The 22842-nt window shown below is 37.3% G+C and overlaps 4 protein-coding genes across 10 annotated transcripts in view; 1 reads left to right on the forward strand and 3 right to left on the reverse strand.

Annotated features, from left to right (window-relative positions):
• Window positions 1-2502: 2502 nt before the first annotated feature.
• Window positions 2503-10375, forward strand: LOC111809185. Of its 3 annotated transcripts, XM_023695569.1 has the most exons (5): window positions 2503-3312; window positions 3741-4002; window positions 4063-4583; window positions 5928-6992; window positions 8093-10375. In XM_023695569.1, exons 1-5 carry the CDS (start codon window positions 3150-3152, stop codon window positions 10210-10212), a joined length of 4131 nt encoding a protein of 1376 aa, XP_023551337.1. In that variant the 5' UTR covers window positions 2503-3149; the 3' UTR covers window positions 10213-10375. The 3 variants fall into 3 exon arrangements, with proteins under 3 accessions (XP_023551337.1, XP_023551335.1, XP_023551336.1); XM_023695567.1 differs by having other exon boundaries at window positions 2504-3312; window positions 3741-4583; XM_023695568.1 differs by having other exon boundaries at window positions 2504-3312; window positions 3741-4583; window positions 8096-10375.
• LOC111809186 (RNA pseudouridine synthase 5) lies at window positions 10368-16001 on the reverse strand. Of its 3 annotated transcripts, none has more exons than XR_002817180.1 (15): window positions 15744-16001; window positions 15591-15648; window positions 15458-15485; window positions 15270-15316; window positions 15084-15174; window positions 14824-14986; window positions 14085-14172; window positions 13152-13236; window positions 12701-12776; window positions 12386-12453; window positions 11697-11766; window positions 11430-11508; window positions 11004-11097; window positions 10684-10820; window positions 10368-10556 (listed from the first exon to the last, which is right to left on the reverse strand). XR_002817180.1 is itself a non-coding variant. In XM_023695571.1 (14 exons), the coding sequence occupies exons 1-14, from the start codon at window positions 15835-15837 to the stop codon at window positions 10740-10742; spliced, it is 1122 nt and encodes a 373-aa protein (XP_023551339.1). In that variant the 5' UTR covers window positions 15838-16001; the 3' UTR covers window positions 10547-10739. The 3 variants fall into 3 exon arrangements, 1 of the variants encoding a protein (XP_023551339.1); XR_002817179.1 differs by having other exon boundaries at window positions 10653-10820; XM_023695571.1 differs by having other exon boundaries at window positions 10547-10820.
• A 731-nt stretch (window positions 16002-16732) lies between these two features.
• Window positions 16733-19344, reverse strand: LOC111809406. Its single transcript, XM_023695857.1, has 4 exons — window positions 19238-19344; window positions 18401-18556; window positions 17677-17967; window positions 16733-17511 (listed from the first exon to the last, which is right to left on the reverse strand). The coding sequence occupies exons 2-4, from the start codon at window positions 18533-18535 to the stop codon at window positions 16885-16887; spliced, it is 1053 nt and encodes a 350-aa protein (XP_023551625.1). The 5' UTR covers window positions 18536-18556; window positions 19238-19344; the 3' UTR covers window positions 16733-16884.
• Window positions 19345-20345: 1001 nt separating this feature from the next.
• LOC111808439 (transcription factor GTE6-like) overlaps window positions 20346-22842 on the reverse strand; it is a 5764-nt gene continuing 3267 nt past the window's right edge. For 2 of the 3 annotated variants that reach the window (XM_023694408.1, XM_023694409.1), the window contains exons 6-10: window positions 22236-22460; window positions 21995-22093; window positions 21126-21184; window positions 20850-21000; window positions 20593-20778 (exon numbers count right to left, since the gene is read on the reverse strand). In XM_023694408.1, coding sequence (XP_023550176.1) covers window positions 20593-20778; window positions 20850-21000; window positions 21126-21184; window positions 21995-22093; window positions 22236-22460 — 720 coding nt within the window. Of the gene's footprint in view, window positions 20779-20849; window positions 21001-21125; window positions 21185-21994; window positions 22094-22235; window positions 22461-22842 lie in introns of all 3 variants that reach the window. The other variant, XM_023694407.1, reaches the window with a different exon arrangement.

Here is a 22842-nt window from a genome sequence, read left to right on the forward strand (position 1 = left end):
ATATGTAAATATTTATTAAATATTAAATTATAAAATTAGACGGTGTTTAATGGTTCTTTATTTAATTTATAATTTTGAGTTTATTTGGTATATGTAAATATTTATTAAATATTAAATTATAAAATTAGACGGTGTTTAATGGTTCTTTATTTAATTTATAATTTTGAGTTTGGAATAATCTTAAATTTTAACTACCGAGTTGTGGTTATAAATATAAAACGAGTGTCTAGGAACAAAAATACATCGCCATTGTTAGACAAACACGACTTTGAGTATAAGCTCTTATGACTTTAATTTGGGCTTCCCCAAAATGCCTCATGGAGAGTGTATTCTTAGATTATAAATCCATGATCATTCCCTAAATTAACCAATGTGGGACACTTTCATCCCATAGCCATCACTATTCTTTATGAACTTCTACCACTTGTCCCTCATCTACCTATCGAGTGTATCTCTGGCTCTTGCTCGTCTCTAGCAACTAATCAAGTTTCTTCTTTCTTCAAACTAATTCTAAACTGATTAATTTTAGAATATTAATCATTAATAATCATTCATATGAATATTCACTGTTATTCTGCCCATATAATTTTTAACATAAAATATATACGCCCGACTTACAAATTAAATATTTGAATTTATCTAAAATAATCATTCATTGTTTGTAACGACTCGAAATTTTCTACTTAATTTAAGGTCGCTACTGTATACGTACCATAAACATTGAATGCGAAATACTTCATCAATACTCAGACCATGTGCTATTACATTTTTCAGGTTAAGGCAAGGCATCCTTGTACGGCTGACGACGGCATCGCAACTCGAGATCATGGCACATGCATAGGATAGTGACATTTATTTTCTTAGACTTAGGATAGAATAGGATGTTTTAAACTTAAACGCTTATTTATTTTATTTCGAGTCTTTTGTTGTGTCATTTTAGAGATGTTTTCAAAACACGTAAGTCCATGACTGTATTTTAAGTTAAAGGTTATGTTTTATGGAATTTAAACGAAGTCTTCCGCATTCAATGTTTATGGTACGTATACAGTAACGACCTTAAATTAAGTAGAAAATTGCAGGTCGTTACCTTGTTTTTCTTATATATTCGTCTATAATATTATTAATAATTATCTGCAACCCAAAAAAAAAAATCTTATTATTGTCATTAAGCATTTGAAAATTTAAAATTAAATTTTAAACAAAGTACAAATAGTTTATTAATTTAATCTATTTATCAATATGTTTGTAAATTTGAATTATTATCGAAATTTTAACCTTTGGCTAAGTCAAATAATTTAACTCAATTTATAATTTTTACTGTCACACACACACACACACACACACACATATATATATATATATATATATATTATTTTTGCATTCCAACTTTAGCCCGGGCCACGGGCGTTTAATGGGGAACTCCAAATACACCGATGAGGTAATTAATCTTTTTAGACTCCGCAGCATTCATTTATTAATAGAACAAAATAACAACAAAATAATAATAATGATAATAATAATTGCAAATTTCCATTAAATTTTCGGACAAATTGTGACGTGGTCCCCATCCCCAATGAAATTACAGTCAAGTCCATATCTCACATCAAAAGAGGTAGGGTAAAATTGTCAGTTCGTAAAAAATAGCAACAGTACACGTGGCAGCTTATGGTTCTTGCACTTGCTGGCTGGGTCAGGTCAGGTGAACCGGATATCGGCGACAGGCAATGAAGATGCCGGGAAGATTCCCCGACGTCTCCTTCACGTGCCAAACCTGACATTGAGTCCGCGTGGTGCACACGTCATTAGATAATGGTTTGACTTCACACGTGCCATTAGTACGTGCCTTGTTCTTTCTTATTTCCAGGCACGTTTTTTTCTTAATATTAATAATGCACACAAATATGATTAATATATCAAATCATAAATTTAATTATCGGATAATTTTTCTTCTCTATTTTGTGAGATTTTAAAAGAATAATAATTTTTATTTAGATGATTTTGAGTGAGCCGATATCTACCGGAACATCGTTCACCGGCCACCAACACGAAGGTTTGGTCAATTAAATGGAGTCAGGGGCAGTATAGTAATTGCTCGAAGAAAGGCAATGGGCCCAGTTCAGTAATTGTGCGGGGGAAACTTTATAAATAATGAAGAGAAAATACAATAGTAAATAATAGACCACTTTCGTCCCTATATTGATCGTAATAATTTTTTATTTTTTTATAATGATTAATAATTTTTTTAAAATGAAAGGATTTTTAGATAAAATGTAAAATATTTCAACAAAATTAACATGAATATATTAAATTTTATAAAAAAAATGTTAACAGAGATTTATTTTTATTAAAACAACAATAAAATTAAATATTAATATATATTAAAATGTGGACGAAAATGAAATAAGGTACCAAAATAATATTCCAACTAAAAAAGAACGAAGAAATTTGAGAAAAAGAAAAATGAAAATTAGTGGACGCGAAAAGAATAATTGAATAAGGTTGAGAGTTTTGTGAGATCCGGAGAACCAATCTCCCCCCTTTCTCTTCTGTCAGGGTTCTCTTTCGTCCCTTATCGGTTCAATTTCTCACTTTCTCGCGCCGGAGGCAAAGAGGGAGAGAGGGAGAGAGAGTTCGGAGAGGGTCGCTGAGGTGAAACGAAGGGCGGAGATTGCGAGCTCGAAGTGAGATTGAGGTTTTGCATGTGATGGCGCAGAGCCTTTCAATCGGCATTGTCGCTTCCATCTGATTCAAAACCCTTTGAATTCAGCCGTTTCAGTCTCTATCTATCACGTACGCCTGTATTGGTTTTGGTTCTGTTTTTCTTCGTCGTTTTGGTGGTTTCTGTTCAAGGTTGGTCCGGGGTTATCCGTGTGGCTCGTCGTTGCTGCCACATATCGGCGTATTATTGTTGTTACGCGGCCAGTGAGAGGAGGCAGAAGCGATCGATATATTGAGTTGATTTTGTTTTTGGTTTTCTCTTTGGCGATTGCTTTGGTAGGATATAAATGTTTTGTTAGTGAGGCTGCTTGCTTGACATGGTTGCGAAAATAGTTTAATTGATTTCGGGCGGTGCTATTCGGCGCGCTCCTTGTGCTGTGCGTTGAAAACGGTTGTTCTTCGAGGGTGCCCATGCTACTGGCCTCATTTTCATGCCGCCTGAACCTTTACCCTGGGATCGGAAGGACTTCTTCAAGGAGAGGAAACACGAGAGGTCAGAGTTCCTCGGACCTGTGCCTAGATGGAGAGATTCATCCAGTCACGGATCCCGTGAGTTTAGTAGGTGGGGATCAGGTGATTTTCGCAGACCGCCAGGTGAGCTACAGAGTCGTTGGTTTCCTTTCTGATTTTTTTCCGAGTCTCTCAGGTTTCAATGATTCGAGATATCGACATGTCGGGCTCTTTTTAGAGACTCGTAGTTCCAATCATATACTTTTCTTATTTTGCTTAATTGAAACTTAAGAGAAGTCTTCCTTTGGATCCTATCTTCCCTATAGATCTAATCGACGAAGGATTTATCATCTAACTATTATGATTTATGAACTCTTTATCACATAATAGTCGGTATTGATGGTTAGATCCGAGGTTTATCTCCTGTATTAGTCCCGACTAGGAATCTAAGTTTGGCTGCAGAAATTTCCTGGATGATCTTGTTTTAACCTTTTCCCCTATTTTTGGTTCTCTGCTCGTACTGATTGTGTTTCTTTTGCATTTTCTTTTTCTGTTATGAAATATTTCTGAAGGTCATGGTAGGCAGGGTGGTTGGCATGTGTTCTCTGACGAATATGGTCATGGATATGGGCCTTCTATGTCATTCAATAACAAGATGCTGGAAAATGTTAGTAGCCGGCCGTCTGTTTCACATGGCGATGGGAAGTACCCTAGGAATGGTAGGGAAAGCAGATCTTTCAGTCAAAGAGATTGGAAAGGTCATTCCTGGACAACAAGTAATGGATCTACGAACAGCGGTGGTAGGCTGCAGCATGATCTGAATTATGATCAGAGGTCAGTTAATGATATGCTGATATATCCCTCTCATTCTCATTCTGACTTTGTAAACTCCAGAGATAAGGTAAAAGGCCAGCATGATCAGGTCGATGATGTCAATGGATTAGGCACAAACCAGAGACGTGATCGAGAGTATTCAGTGAGTTCCTCAGGGTGGAAGCCTCTTAAATGGACACGTTCTGGTGCCTTGTCTTCTCGCACTTCAACATCGGGCCATTCCAGTAGCACAAGGATTGCTGGTGCTTTAGATTCTAATGAGGCGAAGTCTGAGACCGTGTTGAAAAATGCACCACAAAATTTGTCTCCTTCAGCTGATTCTGGTGAGTGTGCTATGTCTTCTCTGCCATATGATGAAGCAACTGTCAGGAAGAAGCCACGGCTAGGATGGGGTGAGGGACTTGCCAAGTATGAGAAAAAGAAGGTTGAAGTTCCTGATGCTACTGCCTTTACAAATGTTCATGCAGAATCTACCCATTCTCTGAATTCTAGCTTGATTGAAAAAGGCCCTAGATGTTCAGGATTTTCTGATCGTACCTCACCTGCACCCCATTCTTTTGTCATTAGTGGTTCCTCTCCAGGTACACCGACCTCTTTTGTATGTTTGTTACTGTGTGGCAGTTTTTCACTTCATACGGTGTTTATCAAGTGATAATGTGTCAATGTTTCACATTCTACTGGTTGCTGTAGAAGAAGAATTTGATGAGTGTTTCTGTATTTATATAGAATATAAAATAGTCTCAATCAGAGTTTGGCCTAGCTAGAAAAAAATGCTTTTACTGTTTTCATTGTCATAAGAAATTACAGATTTTAGGGGTAAAAATGGAAATTGTTAACTACATATTCTAGTTTAATAAACTCAGCGTCTTATTCTGGCAGACTATATTGTGTGAAAGAAATCATGAATGCGTTTATTTAACTTCCAAGTACCAGAACTTGAAAAAAGAAGTACGAAGATTAAAAGCATTAGTGGGTCAGGGTGGGTGACTCCTAGGGGGGAGATGGGAAAAACATTCACATCGCCGGTAGGATCAAGGGAGGAGGAGGAGAGAGGGTTTACAAAGAAGTTCTCATTTTGTGAAGACACGGGAATAATGCCTAAAAAGGGTTTTGTTAGGTTTGAAGACGAAAATACCCTTGTGGCGGTGATGGGAATAAATGAGTAAGAAGATGCTAACAAAACTGAGGGGCAGATTAACCAAAGAGTAAACAGAATTAGGCATGTGTTGAAGATAGATAAAAATTAGGAGTAGAATTTGATTTGACAAGACCACAAGAAAAGTAAACAATAATTTGATGATTGACAACTCCTCATGATTGCTGTATGGGTGTTTACATTGATTTATAAGAAGGGGCGGATTAACAAGAGAGAGAGTGAAAATAGACATGTCTTAAGGGTAAGATTAGGCATATCAGGAGTAGTAGGAGTTTTCTTGGAGATATATATATCTTTAGAGAGTGATAAAGAAAGATACAATTACTTGGACCGAAGACAAGATCAAAAGAAAGGTCAACGGTGATTTGATGGTTGAAAATTCCTTTGAATGATTGTGGTACGAGTGTTTCCTTTGTTGAATATTTTGAATAGCTTTCTTTTCCACAACTCTGTGCTCTAGTTAGGAAGAATAAAGAAAACTAGAGTGATACTTGTCTGGACCGATTCGTCCTTAGGTTTGGATATGTGACCAATACTTCAAATTTCTGATATCCATTACAACAGTATACATCTCACATTAATGACTATCTCAGAATAGTCTTTATGTTGCCAAGGTATCTTAGAGAGAAGGATTTCATTCAGAGGAATTTTGTGCTTTTAAATACTGCCATGTGTCATGATCACTCCAGATTGTTGTCTTCCTTGCTATCAAGTGAAATGTGTTGCACTTTACTAAATTCAACTTCTACATCTGTGTTAAATTGTGTAGGTGGGGATGAAAAATCCTGTGGAAAGGCATCAATTGATAATGATGTCAGTGACTTGCATGGTTCACCCGGTTCTGGTTTTCAGAATCAGTACGAGGGAACATCCTCTGTAGAGAAGTTGAATGATTTTTCAATAGCTAAGTTGTGTGCCCCACTCATTCCACTGCTGCAATCTAGTGATTCGATTTCAGAGGATTCCAGTTTTATGAGTTCCACTGCCTTGAGTAAGTTGCTTATATATAAAAAGGAAATTTCTAAAGTGTTGGAGACGACCGAGTCTGAAATTGATTTACTTGAAAATGAGTTGAAGGGGTTGATATCTGATAGTAAGGGTTACTTTTCTTTCCCCTTAGCATCCCGTTCTTTTCTGGAGGGAGATAAATATTTTGACGAGAAAAATGATGTCACTAATACGGTTGCTACCATGCCAATTACTTCGGCAAATACTATTTCAAAACCGATGGAACATTCTACAAGTGACTTGGAAGAAGTGCATGCTGATGTCAAGGGAAAGGATAGGTCTGTGAGGTTGGATGTGAAGGAATCTGTCATCACGAAAGAGAATCTAACAATTTCTGTTTGCAGCGTCAAAGACAACGTTGTGGCCTCTGTTGACAATAACATGATAATAAAGAGTGAAGATGTCACATTAGAGCCCATTTCTAGTGATATATATGAATTTGCTGATGAGAAGGGAGGAGATAGTGTGTTGGATTTAATTCTGGCATCCAATAAAGAGTCTGCCTGTAAGGCTTCTGAAGCTTTAACCAGGCTGTTGCCTTCCAATGAACATAAGCTTGATATTTGGAGCACAAATGCCTTCTCACAGAATCAATGTTTGGTGAAAGAGAGATTTGCAAAGAGGAAGCGGTTATTAAAATTTAAGGAGAGGGTAATTACACTTAAATATAGAGCCTACCAGTCCTTGTGGAAGGAGAGTTTTCATGTGCCTCCTGTAAGGAAGTTACGTGCAAAATCTCAGAAAAAATATCAGTTGAGTTTGTGGACAAATTACAGTGGTTATCAGAAGAACCGATCTTCCATCCGATTCCGTATGCCTTCCCCTGGTAAGGAGACATCTAATCTATATCCTTATGTTCAAAAATATTTTAAACAGGTTTTTGCTCTAACGACTTTATTCTTCTTATCCACGTTAATGACTTAATTTATCTGAAATTTTGCATCTGTTTTCCATTTTGTTCATTTGGTACTCCCACCTTTTCTCAGTAATGGTATCAGTTTGCAAGTCATATCGTAATACATATACTTCATATCTGTCTGTTAATTCTGGCGTCTGTGAACCCCAGTTGAAGTGCTTGGTTGAAATCTTTTCCCCCTGGAATGATCTTAGTGTTGACTATCCGCATCATTTCTAGTTTTGGAATGCTGTACTTGATATACTCACTGTAGTTTATTTTCTGAGGTTCTCCAAAAAGGCATTGCGATGTTAATAAGTTGACTGCACGTTCTTTTTTGTATGGGATACGGCTACTTATTTGGAAGGGGAGAGGAGAGTTTGCACGTGGGTCTACGTAATATGATGGTTTTATTATTCGTCTTTAACCGTCCTGTTTCTAGAAATATCATGTCTTTCATCTCAAGTCCTCGTTGGTGACCGACTCTTTGCTCATTTTAGAAATGATTAGGTCATGTGGAATGAATGTATAATTTGTTGATTTTGAATAATTGAACTGGTAAACGCAGAAGTAGTACGAGGGAAGAAGGGTCTTTTGGCATATAATCATTGCACTTAAGTATGTCGAGTATGGCGATCCTGAATTAAGAATTAAGAGATAACGCACTTCAAATTTTATTGTCTTTATTAATAGAATAGAACTACTGATGGTGTATGTGTATGATAGAAGATGATTGATCAAATCGGTCTGCTAATTTATGTGATCTTAATGCTTCTTCTGACGGTATATTTCTGTCCTTCAATCTTTGGTGTTCAAAGTTGATAGAGTTCTCTATGAGCTTTGTTATCTTTAATCAATTTTTCGTTGTTTTGCATAATGGTTTGTTGATTTTGCCCCCTTCCATTTATATCATTACTTTGCCTTCATGTAAATTTTTTTCCTCTTTAAATCAGGAGGCGTACATCTTTGGAGAATCTCCTAACGTGATACAATTGATATTATCATTTTGAATTTTAAAACTGGCCTTGCAGCAGGAAATCTGAACCACTCGGTCTCTAACGCGGAGATTCTTAAGCACATGAGCATGCAGCTTTCTAGTCCCCAGATTAAGCAGTACCGGACGACGTTGAAGATGCCCGCATTAATTTTGGACCAGAAGGATAAGATGGCCTCGAGGTTCATCTCTAATAATGGATTAGTTGAGAACCCGTGCGCTGTTGAGAAGGAACGGGCGATGATTAACCCGTGGTCCTCAGAAGAGAAAGAAGTTTTCATGGAGAAGTTGGAATGTTTCGGAAAAGATTTCGGGAAAATTGCATCTTTTCTTGATCATAAGACAACAGCAGACTGTATTGAGTTCTATTACAAAAACCACAAATCAGATTGCTTTGAGAAAACAAAGAAGCTGGAGTTTGGGAAGAAAGCGAAGTCTACCGGTAACTATTTGATGACAACAGGAAAGAAATGGAATTCAGAAGCAAATGCTGCTTCTCTTGACATGTTGGGTGCTGCGATGGTCCGTGCTCATAAGTATTCTAGCAGCAGGTCTGGTGGAAGAACAGCGTATCGCACAACTCAATTCGATGATGATCTTTCAGAAAGGGCCAAAAGTTTTCATGGTTTTGGAAATGAAAGAGAAAAGGTGGCTGCTGATGTTTTAGCTGGAATATGTGGCTCCTTGTCTTCAGAAGCCCTGGGTTCATGTGTCACGAGTAATTTCGACCGGGGAGATGGTTCTCAGGATTTGAAGTGCAAAAAGGGTGGTGCTACAACCGTGTTAAGACGTATTACAAACAATGTTCAGCAGTGTGTTGATGATGAGATTTTTTCAGATGAGAGTTGTGGAGAAATGGATCCTTCTTATTGGACAGATGGGGAGAAGTCGCTTTTCATAGAAGCAGTGTCTGTTTATGGGAAGAATTTTTCCATGATCTCTACCCATGTAGGATCAAAATCCACGGACCAGTGCAAGGTCTTCTTTAGCAAAGCACGAAAGTGCCTTGGGTTGGATGTGTTATGTTCTGCAAAGAAAATGCCAGAAGATGGAAACGGCCATGGCATTAATGGAGGTGATTGTGAAGCAGGGGTAGATACCAAAGATGCCTTTCCTTGCGAACGGGTAAGCTCTCAGATGGTTGATGACTTGCCGAAGTCTGTGACGTGTATAAGTGGTGGCGTAACAGAGTCGAAGAATCTGCAGTCTATCCATCAGGAAGTCAAGGAGAGTAATCCTTCCTCAAAGACTTGTAGTAATGCTGCTGTGGATGCTATGGTGTCTGATGATGCATATAATAGGAAGGATGGCTTTCTTTCGGGTTTTGATGATGACTGTCAGTCTGTGAATTCTACCCATGATAAGAACGGTTTGGTACTCGAGCAGCGACACACAGTCGTATCTGATGAAACTGCAAAAGAACAAGGCATTTCTGCTTTGGTTGCAGCATTAGTTGGAAATGATTCAAATGCTGAAACCAAGAGGGTAAGTGTAGATACTAGCAGTGATCGAAGTGATAAAGCCCACTCCCACACAGCAGATAACTCTTCAATGCCCTTAAATACTCGTGTGATCTCATTGTCTAAAGAGGAACAAGGGTGTCATCACGTCAGAGTGCATTCACGTAGTTTGTCTGATTCCGAACAATCATCTAGAAATGGTGACTTGAAATTATTCGGTCAGATTCTTACACATTCCTCGTCTGTCCCGAGTTCAAAATCTGGATCCAGTGAGAATGGAAACAGGACCGAGCTTCACCATAAGTTGAAGTGCAGATTGAAAGTAAATAGCCATGGAAATCTGATCACTGCCAAATTCGATCGTAAAAATTCTTCTGGCCAAGAGGAGGATGCTCCCTCGAGAAGTTATGGGTTTTGGGATGGGAGTCGAATGCGAACCGGGTTTTCATCACTACCTGATCCCAATACCCTACTGTCCAGATATCCTACATTTGATCATTGCTCCAAAACCGCCTCTCTGATTGAGCAGCAGCCTATTTGCAACGGACAGAAATCAAATAGCAATCAGATGTCTGAGGTAAATAGTAGTAAGGAGGGAATTATTGTAGGAAAGAATTGTAATGATGACGATGATGATGATGCATCAGATACTAAATTGCATTGCAATAAGGCTGCTGAGGGGGGTGGTGGCTCATAGAAAAGAGAATTAGCTGGTAGTAGATATGTTCAGAGAGCCTTGTCAACAGAGGCCCTCAGCAGCAAATTGTTTCTTTTGCTGCACCATGTACCATAGTTTCGTTGATGTCAATTAATGATAGCAGAATTTGACGGTTCGTATTGCCGTCTCTTGTGGGCAAAAAGAGGGTAAGTATTGCTTCAGAATATTATATTCCTCAGTTTCTTACATAAATCCCACTGCGAGTTAACACTTTTATGGATCGCCCCTGTTCAAGCCAAGGGAGCCGTCAACAACGCCAATAATGTTGACATCCTTTTTTTACTCCCAAGTTGAATTTGATCAGAACAGGCCATTGATTATCCCTGGAGACAAATCAGGTTAGCAGTTCTGATAAGGGCTCTATGGGTACATCTTTAAAATTATTTCTAAAACCTTTTAAATAAATCTTTTGAAAGTACTTATTCTTATCGAGTTTCCATTCATTCCCACATGAAAAGTTTTCGCCTTGAACTAATCTTTTTGACATCCACCATGCAATGATTTATTTATCCCACTCTATTTCCGGCATCTTCAGACTCCCCATGTGTCCGGAGGATAGGGGGAAGCGGGGCAACGATCTTGACAACCTTAAGCAACAGAGGAGACCCTCTTAGTTCTAGTTTATACACGAGAAATAAGTTAAAAGACAAATAAAAGAACGCACTAGGTGCGCACAAAATGACATAATTCAGTACCCATAGCCATTGTTCTATACGAAAATTAAATGCAGCCATCACAAGAACTTTTGCATCTCTTTTTCAAAAGCTTACCTCACTGGTTTTTGGGTGATGAAGGACCAACTGATGTGCGTGCAAGTAGTAGCCACAATCTCCAGGCACAGGTTTCGCAGGCCTTCGGTAACCTCTGGACAAAATATACATATAAGGATGGGGACGTTAAACTTCTCAACAGGGAATACTTGCTAATACCTATCCTACAGAACAAATGCGTAATGCGTGAAAATTCCATGCATGCCATTCCAAACATTTCACACCAAAATGAGTCGACCTTTCAAAGTTTTCATCCGGTAATTAATTTAACATCTTCCCATCAATTTATGATACCAAACATATTGTCTGCTTTTCATAATTCACCCTAGACAAAAGAGAAAAAAACAATGATGCTTGCTACAAGTTTTATGCGGGCCAGAACAAGGAGAATGAAAATTTTTATTAATTGAAACAGCAATTTCATACCCGTCTTCTGCAAAACTCTGATCTACCAACCCAGAATGAAGGCAGTTTGGTTGCCCGCCAGCAACATAGAGAGGATCACCTACCAGGAAAGCAGAAACGAAAAAGTAAAACTTTGGCAAAGAATTTTCAGCACTCGTATTGAAAATGAGAAGTCACAAAGATGCAAGTCAACTGACGGTTGTTGGACGTAAAAGTTGGTCTATAAAACCAGAACACCCAAAGCATTTAAAAGCTGAAAAATTACATAATTTTTATAAACAGGCTTACCTATTAAAGGATGTCCTATTGAAGAAAGGTGGATGCGGATTTGGTGGGGTCGTCCAGACTGAATTTCTACCTGTAAAATATATGACGTAATTTAAGGCCTTCGAACTGTGGTGCATCACACGATTCATTCTCCTTTTCAGAAAAATTTCACTACTGGACCAGCTGCAAACTCTCTTTATATGGCTTCCAAAAATAATTAATGACATCTCAATCAATGCTAACTAATGTACGAAAACAAAGTCGAGCATTGAGACCTTGGCAGTAGATCCCATCACAAGCAGAACATGCGAATGTCGAAGTATAAAAGTTTGTTCGTTGTGCCTGCTATGATTACCACTAAAATTATCCTTCAATGCCCACACATCTTCCCCACACTCTTATGTTCGTTAGTCTTTCTAGATTGTCATCTAACAATATATATGTGATGGTCAGAAAAATATGGTCCATGCTTTAAATATATACATGATGGAGAATTGACAGTATGTGTCATATAGGTGCGTTTTAGGTTGTGTTCGAGTGAGGGAGGGTTGGAGTGAATGATAAGTCAAATGGGAAGCCTAACAAAGGAGTTCTGGTAGTGATAATTGATGATCAGAAAAAGAATCAAAGATATTCATTTATATTAAAAAGATCCCATTTGAAAAGAAATATAAGTACATAAGAAAACATAAAAGTCAAAGATGAGATACCTGGACCAAAGTGTGTTTGCCTTGTTCGTCTCTTTCAAGAACATTGACTTTACTGAAAGCTGGTTTCCCTGCTCAAGTTATTAATTCAAAAAAGCAAATATGATTGTGTTGAAACGAGTAAATACTGAAGAAACGGTCAGGAACACAATGGATAGAATAATCGTGATGGCCAACTAAAATTTATCAAGAATTCCACACATTACAGAAACTTTGAGATAGGGGCTTTCCCTATCTTGTATATTTTAAGGTATCAATACCGTCTTCTCAAGAAAACATGGAATTTGTTGAATAAGCAGATAAGATGCAACCAAAAACCTGAGGAAGTAGCAACATACAGGCCCTGAGCAACCCCTGGATATCGCATCCTTCCAATTGGCTGGTCAATGCTAACCTATAAAAACAACACTCTTAATCATATATATGAAGTTCACGAGAAAGAAAACCTTTTTGACAGGAAACAAAACTAGCTTTCAGTGCACAGTGATGTAAAAACCACTTATTGGACCAAACCCCCAATTATTCTGCACCCGAACTCGGAGCTTAAAATTTTCAACTACGTGCAGAGATTTTCATCCTCACTTATATGAAATTTCAGAACAAATGACCCTTGCTAATAGACCGTCCAACAAATATCATCTAACATTGTAGAATTACTATTACTAGCTCAGCAAATGGCACTGTTAGAACAGTAAAGAAATTTCAAGGATGAAATGAAAAGATTTAACCACGCGAAGTTATCCAAGAAATATCATAATATATAATATACCTCGTCATCATGAATTATTCCAGCCACAAGTGCACGGTATATTTTTGAAATTTTCCTCTTTGTACCTTCCTCCATAGTGTTGTTTCTGAGTTGGGACTCAAAAGTTAATAATATGGTTGGAACCAATCACTGATATAAGACAAAATGTCCTTAAAAAATGAACTATCTAACTTTACAACTAAACTTGATTTAACCGATTTTAGCCAAGAAAAGTAAGAAAGAGAAGACATTATATGTTCAGATGCTCTAGAATGTTTGCATCATTTTGGCTCATATTGATTTCTATTTTGCTAGAGAAAAGCTAAAATCTAGTAACTTGTGTTCTAAAATTAGGATCATTGTTTATTCATTTTTATTTTTCTTTACTACAAAAACAAAGGACGAGAACAGGATACTAACATTAATGAAACTCACACGGGTGGGGGAGCTTAGTTATTTGTTTACCAGACAGATTTCACATTTATCTATCTTTCTAGGTTTGCAAAACGAGTGGTCCCAAATCATTATTTAGGTATCCAAATCCAGAACCTTCTTCACCCTGGTCGGTGCACGTGCATCTAACATATGATCGAGAAGAATCTTCATGTTTTTTTTCTTTTCCTTTTTTGAGTTTCACTGTGGAGATGAGGAGATTACAACCTTTGACCTCTTGGTCGAGGTATCTGGTTGAGCTATAATCATATTAGCAGAAGAATCTTCCTATTATACTGTAAAATAAAGTAGAAGTGGCATAGCAACAAAGAAAAAATTTCCACAAATTTCCACTACGGTAAAAATTAATTTTACCATCAAGAAGATGATGAACTAGGAAAGCCACTTAGAAATGGTAGGAGACGTAAACTCATCAGCCTATAGAAACTACTAACAAACTAATCATTCTCTGAATATATATATAATATACAGAAGCAAGACAAGAAATGTACGTTGCTTAACCTGTTTCTCCCAACGCAGGATGTTCCATCAGCAAAATATGCAGCAAACTGTGTTCTAGCGAGCCTCGTTTTTGCACATAATAAAATACCTGAGGTACAAAGATGAGTAAATAGAATTAAGCAGAGGGACTAGTGAAGCATTTAAAGACAAAATTGAAATACATTTCCTACATAGTTGATTAGAGTATCACGAAAAGGAAGAAAAATAATCCTTGTACCAAAAAGTTGACAATAGTTCAGAGCCAAAGGTAAATGGTATCTTGTAAAAGGAAATCGCAGGATTAGTGTATTGAGTTTGGGTGCATATTTATGAAACGGAGTAGAAAAGCAGTGACATTCGTTGGCATTAATTTTGGCAATATGAACTCCCACGGAAGAAATACAGAAACAACTTCAAGGCTTCACAACATTGGTAAATGAACTGATGATGTTTCTATCCTCTAATTAGGGTGCTAGATAAATTCCTACTGCTGACATCTAGAGTTGAAAGAAGCACCCTAAATCTCATGACTAATTTCAAATCTTCAACATTCCACTGCAGTCTCAATAATTGTTTCATTTCATCACAAATCGCTACTGCCTTGTGCATATAATGGTATATTGAGATTTTAACAATTTTCATTTGATATTGGCTTATAGGCAAACAAGTAATCAGATATCCAACAAAGATAATACATAGCAATAAAGCATCTGCATATAAATGGAAATCTCGTTCGCCATCGGGGTTTATGTAATCTAACCTGAAGTCCCCCTTCCTAGGCGATGAACAGGAACAGGGTGCAACTCTTTTGAGACGGAGGAACTCTGCTTGCTTGACCACCATTGAAGCTGCGTCAAAACTGTCCGTTGCTGGAAGACACCGCCAGGTAATACTTGCAAGCCAGACGGTTTATTTAATGCAATCTGAAGAATAGTTGGTAGTTTCAACTTCATCAAAACTGGAAGCAAACAATAACACAGATTACAAGAAAAAAGAATGAACCAGCTAGAATGCATTTACCATTTCATCGTCTTCATATAGAACCTCAAGTAAATAAGGGGTATCCGGTTCTTTCCACGGAAGTCGACGATAAACTACTTCAGAACCAATCCTACAGATTTTGTAATATATGAAAACACCTAATGCTGTGATACAAACTTTTGAACATACCATTAAATCTGGAGTAAAGGAACCAGGGTGAAGAACCTGAGAATTGTTTCGGGATCTGTGATAACCTGACCATCGATCGTTATCTACACTTACCAGATTGATTTTGTTTCAAAATATTTTTATTAGAAAAATACAATGAAATACACACGCATACAAGTTCCAAAAAATGTCCATCAATGCAACCTCACAAATGCTTTCATTACCTAAATTAAAGACCACCGTACCTGTTCGTTCTGAATTCGCTGCAACCAGCTGCAAAGTAATTGATGTAAAATACGTTTCATTAATAATTAGCAATAACCTCAAAAATATCAAACTCGAGATAATCCGATAATCTAGGCTGACTTTGACGCCTACCCTTCCAGTGGAGCCGAACTCTTATATTTGCGAGAATAGAACTCGATCAAAGACATCCCTGGACATATTATCACGCAAAGAGGAAGAAATCACGAAACGCGAAATGGAAATTTCTTCTGCATAAAGCGGAAGTTGAACAGAAAGAAAGAGAACCGGAGTCGGAGGGTTTAACGACATCGTTGTAGAATAATCCGTCGTTGAGATCGGGCCATGGAATTCCGATAACTTGAAAGGATCTTCCAAGCATTATAGCGATTGATCTTGAATGTAAAAATCAAGAAACGAATTTACACAACAATGATAATTGAAATGCAGGAATTCAGTACAGAATCAAGGGCGGGAACTGGAAGTAGCGTTGTCTTGAAGAGGAGAGTAAGAGGGAAAAAAAAACTTTCAACAATCTCTCGACTCGGTCAAATCGGTAAAAATGGTTATATTTATATACCAAAAAAAAAAAAAAATCTAATTTTAATTTCAATTTGACATCAAATAGTTTTTAAAAAATTCTTAATTTAACTCCCATGTTCTGAATTTAATTTCAATTCAAAATTTATAATTTAAGAATTTCAATACAAATTTTATTAAATCTGTAAACAGTATTTTGCCCACTTTAATAAAATTCACCTATTGGAATTAAATTAATGAGAGGATATAAGATTAAAAAAAAATTATTTGAACAACCAATACTTTTTTTCATATAATTTAAAAATTATGTGCTTTATTTTGATAATTTTCCCAAACTTAATTTACAAAAGGGATCCCATCGGGTCAGCTTCCTTACGCTTTACGGATTTACCCGTCAGTTAATTTGCACACATGTCAGATATTTTGGTTCGTGTTTCAAGATGAGTCGAATGGGGAGCCCACAAGGCGATATCACGAGTACACAGATGTCAAAGCAAGCCAAAAGGTGCATGCTATCAGCTATGATTGAGACGATGATGTCTTTACAGGCGTACCAAAGGCCTGGACATTAGCTACCGTCTCAATCTGCATCGAACTATGTTGCAAGTCGATTGGCGATTACAAATAGCAGCAATCTCCACTTGGAAAGGGTTCATGAAAAACCCTCCTCCATGGCTTTTAGCAGAGCAAAATTGAACACAACATTCCCACCAAGGCTTGATTCACAGAGAAAGAGAGAGAGAGAGAGAAAGACGTTTTATTTCATCATTTGATATTTTGAATAGTCAAAATGATGCCAAACAAATGAACAAACTGGTATAATATAATTGAAGAATTACACTCATTAGGATACAGTGCAGAAAACTCACAATAAATGGTGAAGAAGAGATCAGCAGGGCACGTTGGTTGGTGAAGGTGGCCCTGCTACTTGAAGACTGGTGGCTGGACTCCAGCTCTCTATGTCGCCACAATGGCCATTCTTCATGGTAACCACTGACAAAAGGGTGGATTCGGCTAGAGAATCTTGGAGGGTTAGTTTTTTTGAAGCCACTGCCTTGACTCGGAGTCGCTCTGCCCTCGAGCCGATGACCTGTCCTAAAACTGATGCTGCAATTGTAAATGCCATGGCTGACTTGGGCATTAAGATAGATTTCCTCAGCATAGCTATAAATGGAACAGCTGCATGAACGGCAGCAAACCAAGAGGGTGAGAATTTTTCTGTGTGTTCTCTCCATATTCCTAATGGTACATTTGCTGCCATGCCGAGTAGACCGATTGCGAGTACTTTTGCTGGCAACGGTTGGGGGCGGAGATTCTTTGCGAATGCAGTCTTTGCTAAAGCTGCTCTTGCTGCAACTACTGCTGGTGGGCATCTAAATTTCATGCCTGGTGGGGGCTGAAGAGCTTTTGCAACAAGCGGTATGACATTGCTAACAGCACGGTATGACTTTGCAATTGGGCAGTTCCCCATTTGTAGCCACTCATTACCCACTGCTTCATGCTGTGAATTTCTACCCTGAAAATGAACATAATGATAATTTATGAGGACAGATTGCATTCATCCTAGATTTTCACCAATTCAGATAAAGATTGTTAGCATATGAATTTCATCATTCTTCACCTAGCAGAAAAAGTACTCAATGGTAATAACCCATCATAGATGATTAACAATGAATCAAACCTGCGAAGAAGACTCTTTCTTGGATGACTCAAATTTCTTCTTCTGATTTTTCCACTTCTCTGAAAATGAATCAAAGCTGAAGGGCCCTCCAGGTCCGAAGGACGAGAGGCTAATAGTGGCTGCCTTTGCAGCTAAAGGATTGAACTGTGATGGGGCTGGTTTGAGTTCTACACACTCTGGATGCGTAGATCTTCCAGAAAGTGGAACCACTCCATCTCGACCATGGAAAAGCCTATATGCCATGTCAAAATTGGGAGCATCTTCAAAAATTGGCCCTTTAGCTCCACGTACCTATAAGGGGAGTAGAAGCAGCTATTAAATTAATTATAAATCAGAAAAACGTAACAACAGCCTATATCGAAGATTGTAAGGTAAGAACTAACTATAACACTTGGAACTCTAGAGCTTATTGGTAATAGTAAACAATGCAATAAGAGGATAGTTAACAGAGGAACGTAACAAAGCAACAAAGTGAACTTTCTTCTATGTGGTATCAAGATGTACAGATAACTTTGACATGTATTTCATTCCTACTACGTTGAAATATAATGTTAGTGAAATACTGATACATATCCGATTTTCTACGTGTTAACCATAGTTGATACATTGATCAATGCTGTAATTTATAAAACAAACGGGTAGATTTATATTTTCGTTTGATATCTTTGATGAAATCATGAAACAAGTATATTCAAATATAAATTCAGAGAAAGAAGATACTTACAGGCACTGGGAATGCCATGGACGAGGAAAATGAGAAATCTGTCGGTTCATTAATATTCCTTAAGAATGGACATCTTTGAATATCCTGATTAAAAGTTGTAGAGTCCTCTGCAAAGCCTCCAGGGAAATTATCCATTTATACCTTGAATAACTTAACCTACAAAAAAATGGAATGGTCCTCATAAGGTTTTTGTGGTAGAATCTGACATATATAAAAGAAGAGTACACAAAGAAACAACATCCATAGCAGGAAGGTTTTTCTTTTCAACTCAACCATAAAAGCACCAAAACCCACACGACTGCTTAAAGCCAATTTTCACCCAGAAAAACTCAACCAAAGAATTTCCTATATCATCTGGGGGTCCAAATTACTATAATCACTCCAACAATCAGGAGAAGTCATGCAGGTACTTGTAAACAAGGATTTGTAAGTAATTAAAGAAACGACAAACATAATCGAAGTCAAATAGAAAAAAAATCCAGTTACTAATTATGTCAACTTTCGCAACTTGATCAAACTGATGAGAAAATGATCATCGAACTAAGGCTATTAGTAAAACAATTCCAAAATAATCAACTCAGAACTGAATCCTTAGCTAACGGATCACATAATACAAAACTAAAACACACAATCCAGAACAATCCGAACGTATTGAGTTCGTAAAAGCGCATGTACGTCAAGCAAGTCAGATCGCACAAAAACTCGTTAAAACTTCAACAAAAAACGAGATAACGAAAGCATAAACGCAGCGCAAAGTCGGATCGGAAACAGCAGAAGCAATTGAAAAGAAAGAAAACAAATCAAATCAAATCAAATAAAAAGAATGCAGAATCATACCTGGAGATCTGAGAGAAGAGAAGCGGAGATGCTCGGAGAAGGAATTATGGAGAGGAGGGTAGGTGAAGGCAAAGACTAGAGTAAAAAAAGGAGATGCTTTGTTGTTTGATTTTATTTTATTTTATTTTTCTTTTCCAGATGAAACGACACCGTGCAACACACACGCCTTTGTTGGAGTTGTCGATAGTTGAAGGGTAATACTGTAATTTAACGGTGAAATTTCTGGAAGGGGCCGTACGGCGGGCGACCTAATCCTGGTCAACGCTTTGGTTTTCTCTTCCTGCCAAAATGGACTTGGGGGTTGCCTGATTGTGGGCCCACGCGCCACGCGCTTCCCGTTCTTTTACTCTGATTTTCATTTATTAATTATTAATTATTAATTATTTTCACACCTTAGCCCCTTCATTTTTAATTTATTAATTATTTTCGCCTTAGCCCCTTCCTTTTTCATTTATTAATTATTTTTTTACTTTCCTATTATTTCTTGAATTTTATATTTAATAGAAACTTACAAAATAATAATAATAAATTCATAATATACTTCCAATTGGCATTAGTGTAATGAGTTTGAGATGAATTTTTTTAATTTTTTTTTTATAAATTTAAATTTGATATCGAATGAAACTCGGAGATAAATAAAATTTTAAACTAAAAGAGCCGTAAATGCATACAGAACAAACACAAAATTCTAAGATAAAAAAAAAATATGAAACGAAGAAACAAGGAAATCACACATTGTAATAAGAAGAGAGCCATAAATTCAAACCGAGAACACCAAAGCAAGACGTCGTTATATACTTCAGTAGAGGAAGAATCATTACTGTCATTCGATTGCAGAAGGTTCCCCGTTAAATATTTATCTATCCGTCTAACATTATTCAAATAGCTTATTTTCTCTGTAGCACGTTGCTAATCTGACAGAGTTCTACCATAGATCTCTACTATGACTACCTCTTCGAGACTCACAACTTCTTTGTTTAACCATAGAAACGGAAGATTCTATTGATACCACTTACAACAAAATCAATAAGATCAATAAGGCATTACAAACACTACACTGCAATGCTATGACTACACCAAGGATTCCTATGTAGGAAAAGCTCGATTTTGCAAGCGAACGGCGAGTTTGCCCTTTTCGACACGAGACAAGCTGTAAAAGGATAATTACAGGAGAAAGAACATGACATTTTATGGGTTAGCTTGTTACTAATCTTATTAACACTGATCACTTCAGAAACAAGCAAACTAAAAGCGACTAAGATCCAAGATCCAAGTATCTACAGACATAAGAAAAAAAAAGCAGCAATGCTTCAGCTTTAGAGGTGAAAATTTGGTATCATTCTCAAGAAGAATGGCTACTTAGTTTTTTTCTTGGATGTTTTGGCTATAGCATCACAAATCTCTTTCTTTCTTTTGTTGTTACCGTTGATGTTGTTGCTGTTTGTACGGTTCGGGTTGTTGCCGGTGCTCGCCGAGCTCTTAGCGTGAACTTCAAGGGCATCTTTAACAAAGAACTTTAACCTCCACAAGGTAGATTCACTCTATATGATATAGCAATAAACTCCATTAATCATTGTCATAGACGAGAAAGAAGCGACGCAGGGGGAGGTACCTGTGCGTCGATGTCGAGATCCACCTCCTCAGCTGTAGCCTGAAAACTTGGGTTATTTTCAGCAACGATCTCCAACGCTTTCCTGAGATCTTCTGGAGGCAATTTGGTGAGGGCTGCTCCAAGCTTTCTCTTTTCTTCAGTTGATATTTTTCTGAACCACACAATGATGGTATTAGTACACTCCACATATGGAGTGCAAGTCGTTTTCTAATGTCACAAGCAAATCAACCCCAGTTTCGAATGCTGAAATTTGAAATAACAAAAGTTAGAATAAACCTGCAGTTCTGCACGACCAGTTCTCGAAGCTCTTCAAGTTTCGAATCGACCTCATAAATCTGAAAAAAATTCATAAATCTGAAAAAAATTCACTACCTAGATTAAAATCGTCTAATGTGTTTCGATATAANAAAAAAAAAAAAAAAAAAAAAAAAAAAAAAAAAAAAAAAAAAAAAAAATTACAGTGCAGGCAGTCTAAGAATTCCGGCGAGAAATGGTTGCGGGAAACGACGTTCCCTTTGTAAATGCGACATTTTCTTTTCCTAACTAATTAGAGTTGACCGACAAGAAAAGGGCTCAGGAGGGGTGCGAATCGACTGGTGGATCTATACTCACACGTGTGGACCATGTGTAGAACAATAAATACACATCCAATTAGCCCGTTTAGGATAGCCGCCTAAGGAATATAGACTGATATGATAGGTCTCACTCATGATTGTGTGTGTTTGTATCTAACCCCGATAGTGGGGTCACTTACTGGGTATTTCTTAAAATACTCAAGCCACGTGCTACTTTTATTTTAGGTAAAGGCAAGACATCCATGTACGGTTGACGACGACATCGCAATTCGAGACCATGGCACGAGCATAGGGTAGTTGCAATTATTTTCTTAGACTTAGGCTAGAATATGATGTTTTAATTTAAATGATTATTTATTTTTATTTAGTCTTTCGTTGTGTTGTTTTAAACGTCTTTTCAAACACGCAAGTCCATAGCAATGTTTTAAAGTGAAGTCTATGATTTATGAAAAAATTTAAATGAAGTATTTCCGCATTCATGATATGTATAGAAAATCAAAAGGAAGTAGGCCATCTCCAGACAAGCATTCTCAAGATAGCTAGATCCTTAGAAAAAGATGAACAGCAAACCTCGTTACTTATGTCCCTTGCCATTTTTGCTCGAGCAGACTCGTGAGCAAGCTGCACGTCCAACAGCGCTTCTGCTTCCTCCTCTTCTCGTCTCTTTTCCTGGAAGCTGAGGTCTTTTTAAGAACTTCAACCAAATTTTAAACATTTCTTTCAACCAAATGATATTAGAACTCCCAGGCAGCATGAATTAATTAAAGAGTATTGATTCATTCAAGAACTGTTCTCAAAACTAACAATTTACCTCTTCAGTGACTTTAGGCAGAAGTTGAAGCCATTTCTCCTCAAACTTAGCGAGCAAAGTCTTGGCCATCACGTGAACATCGCTTATCTCATCGTTATATTTCATTGCATTCTTGAAGACTAATCTCACATCAGAACATATCTCTCTCACATTCTTATATCCAGTGCTATCCTTAGCCTCCATTTGATTTTTAATTGTACTGAAGTCCATTGGCTTGTCAATCACCTAAAAAATACAGTACATGTGTTACATGAAGGATTACAAAACCTGAGTGCTTAACAAGAGATGCTAAAATATTACCACGCCACTACCTTATTAATCACGCTCGTGTCTTTTAAGCGTTTTTAGGTAAGTGTATGCATATTGAATATTCACACTCGCACCGGTGAGACATATGCGTGAAACTAGCAATCTAGACAAACCGTTGGAGAAACACAAACAAAAAAAGTGATGCAAGCATGAAAGATGAGCCTCCTCTAGACGATTACTCTCAAGACCTTCATTTTAAGAAATGTCTATAATAGTACTTAGACTCAGCGAGTAGACCCGACTGACTTGGAAGAAAGATCTACAATAGTGTCAATAATATCAAGAATGTTGTGTGTGT

Source organism: Cucurbita pepo, chromosome LG13, assembly GCF_002806865.2.
Source record: "Cucurbita pepo subsp. pepo cultivar mu-cu-16 chromosome LG13, ASM280686v2, whole genome shotgun sequence".
NCBI lineage: Eukaryota > Viridiplantae > Streptophyta > Magnoliopsida > Cucurbitales > Cucurbitaceae > Cucurbita > Cucurbita pepo.

Excerpts from the sequence above, each read along its gene's own strand:
- LOC111809185 (XM_023695567.1), top strand. The coding sequence starts at position 3,150 with ATGCCGCCTGAACCTTTACCCTGGGATCGGAAGGACTTCTTCAAGGAG. Across the intron at positions 3,313-3,740 it reads TGATTTTCGCAGACCGCCAG|GTCATGGTAGGCAGGGTGGT; the intron begins GTGAGCTACAGA and ends ATATTTCTGAAG. Across the intron at positions 4,584-5,927 it reads CATTAGTGGTTCCTCTCCAG|GTGGGGATGAAAAATCCTGT; the intron begins GTACACCGACCT and ends TAAATTGTGTAG.
- LOC111809186 (XM_023695571.1), bottom strand. The coding sequence starts at position 15,837 with ATGCTTGGAAGATCCTTTCAAGTTATCGGAATTCCATGGCCCGATCTC. Across the intron at positions 15,486-15,590 it reads AGTTCGGCTCCACTGGAAGG|CTGGTTGCAGCGAATTCAGA; the intron begins GTAGGCGTCAAA and ends ATTACTTTGCAG. Across the intron at positions 12,454-12,700 it reads GTATGTTGCTACTTCCTCAG|GGAAACCAGCTTTCAGTAAA; the intron begins GTTTTTGGTTGC and ends TAACTTGAGCAG.
- LOC111809406 (XM_023695857.1), bottom strand. The coding sequence starts at position 18,535 with ATGGATAATTTCCCTGGAGGCTTTGCAGAGGACTCTACAACTTTTAAT. Across the intron at positions 17,968-18,400 it reads CCATGGCATTCCCAGTGCCT|GTACGTGGAGCTAAAGGGCC; the intron begins GTAAGTATCTTC and ends CTCCCCTTATAG. Across the intron at positions 17,512-17,676 it reads AGAAAGAGTCTTCTTCGCAG|GGTAGAAATTCACAGCATGA; the intron begins GTTTGATTCATT and ends GTTCATTTTCAG.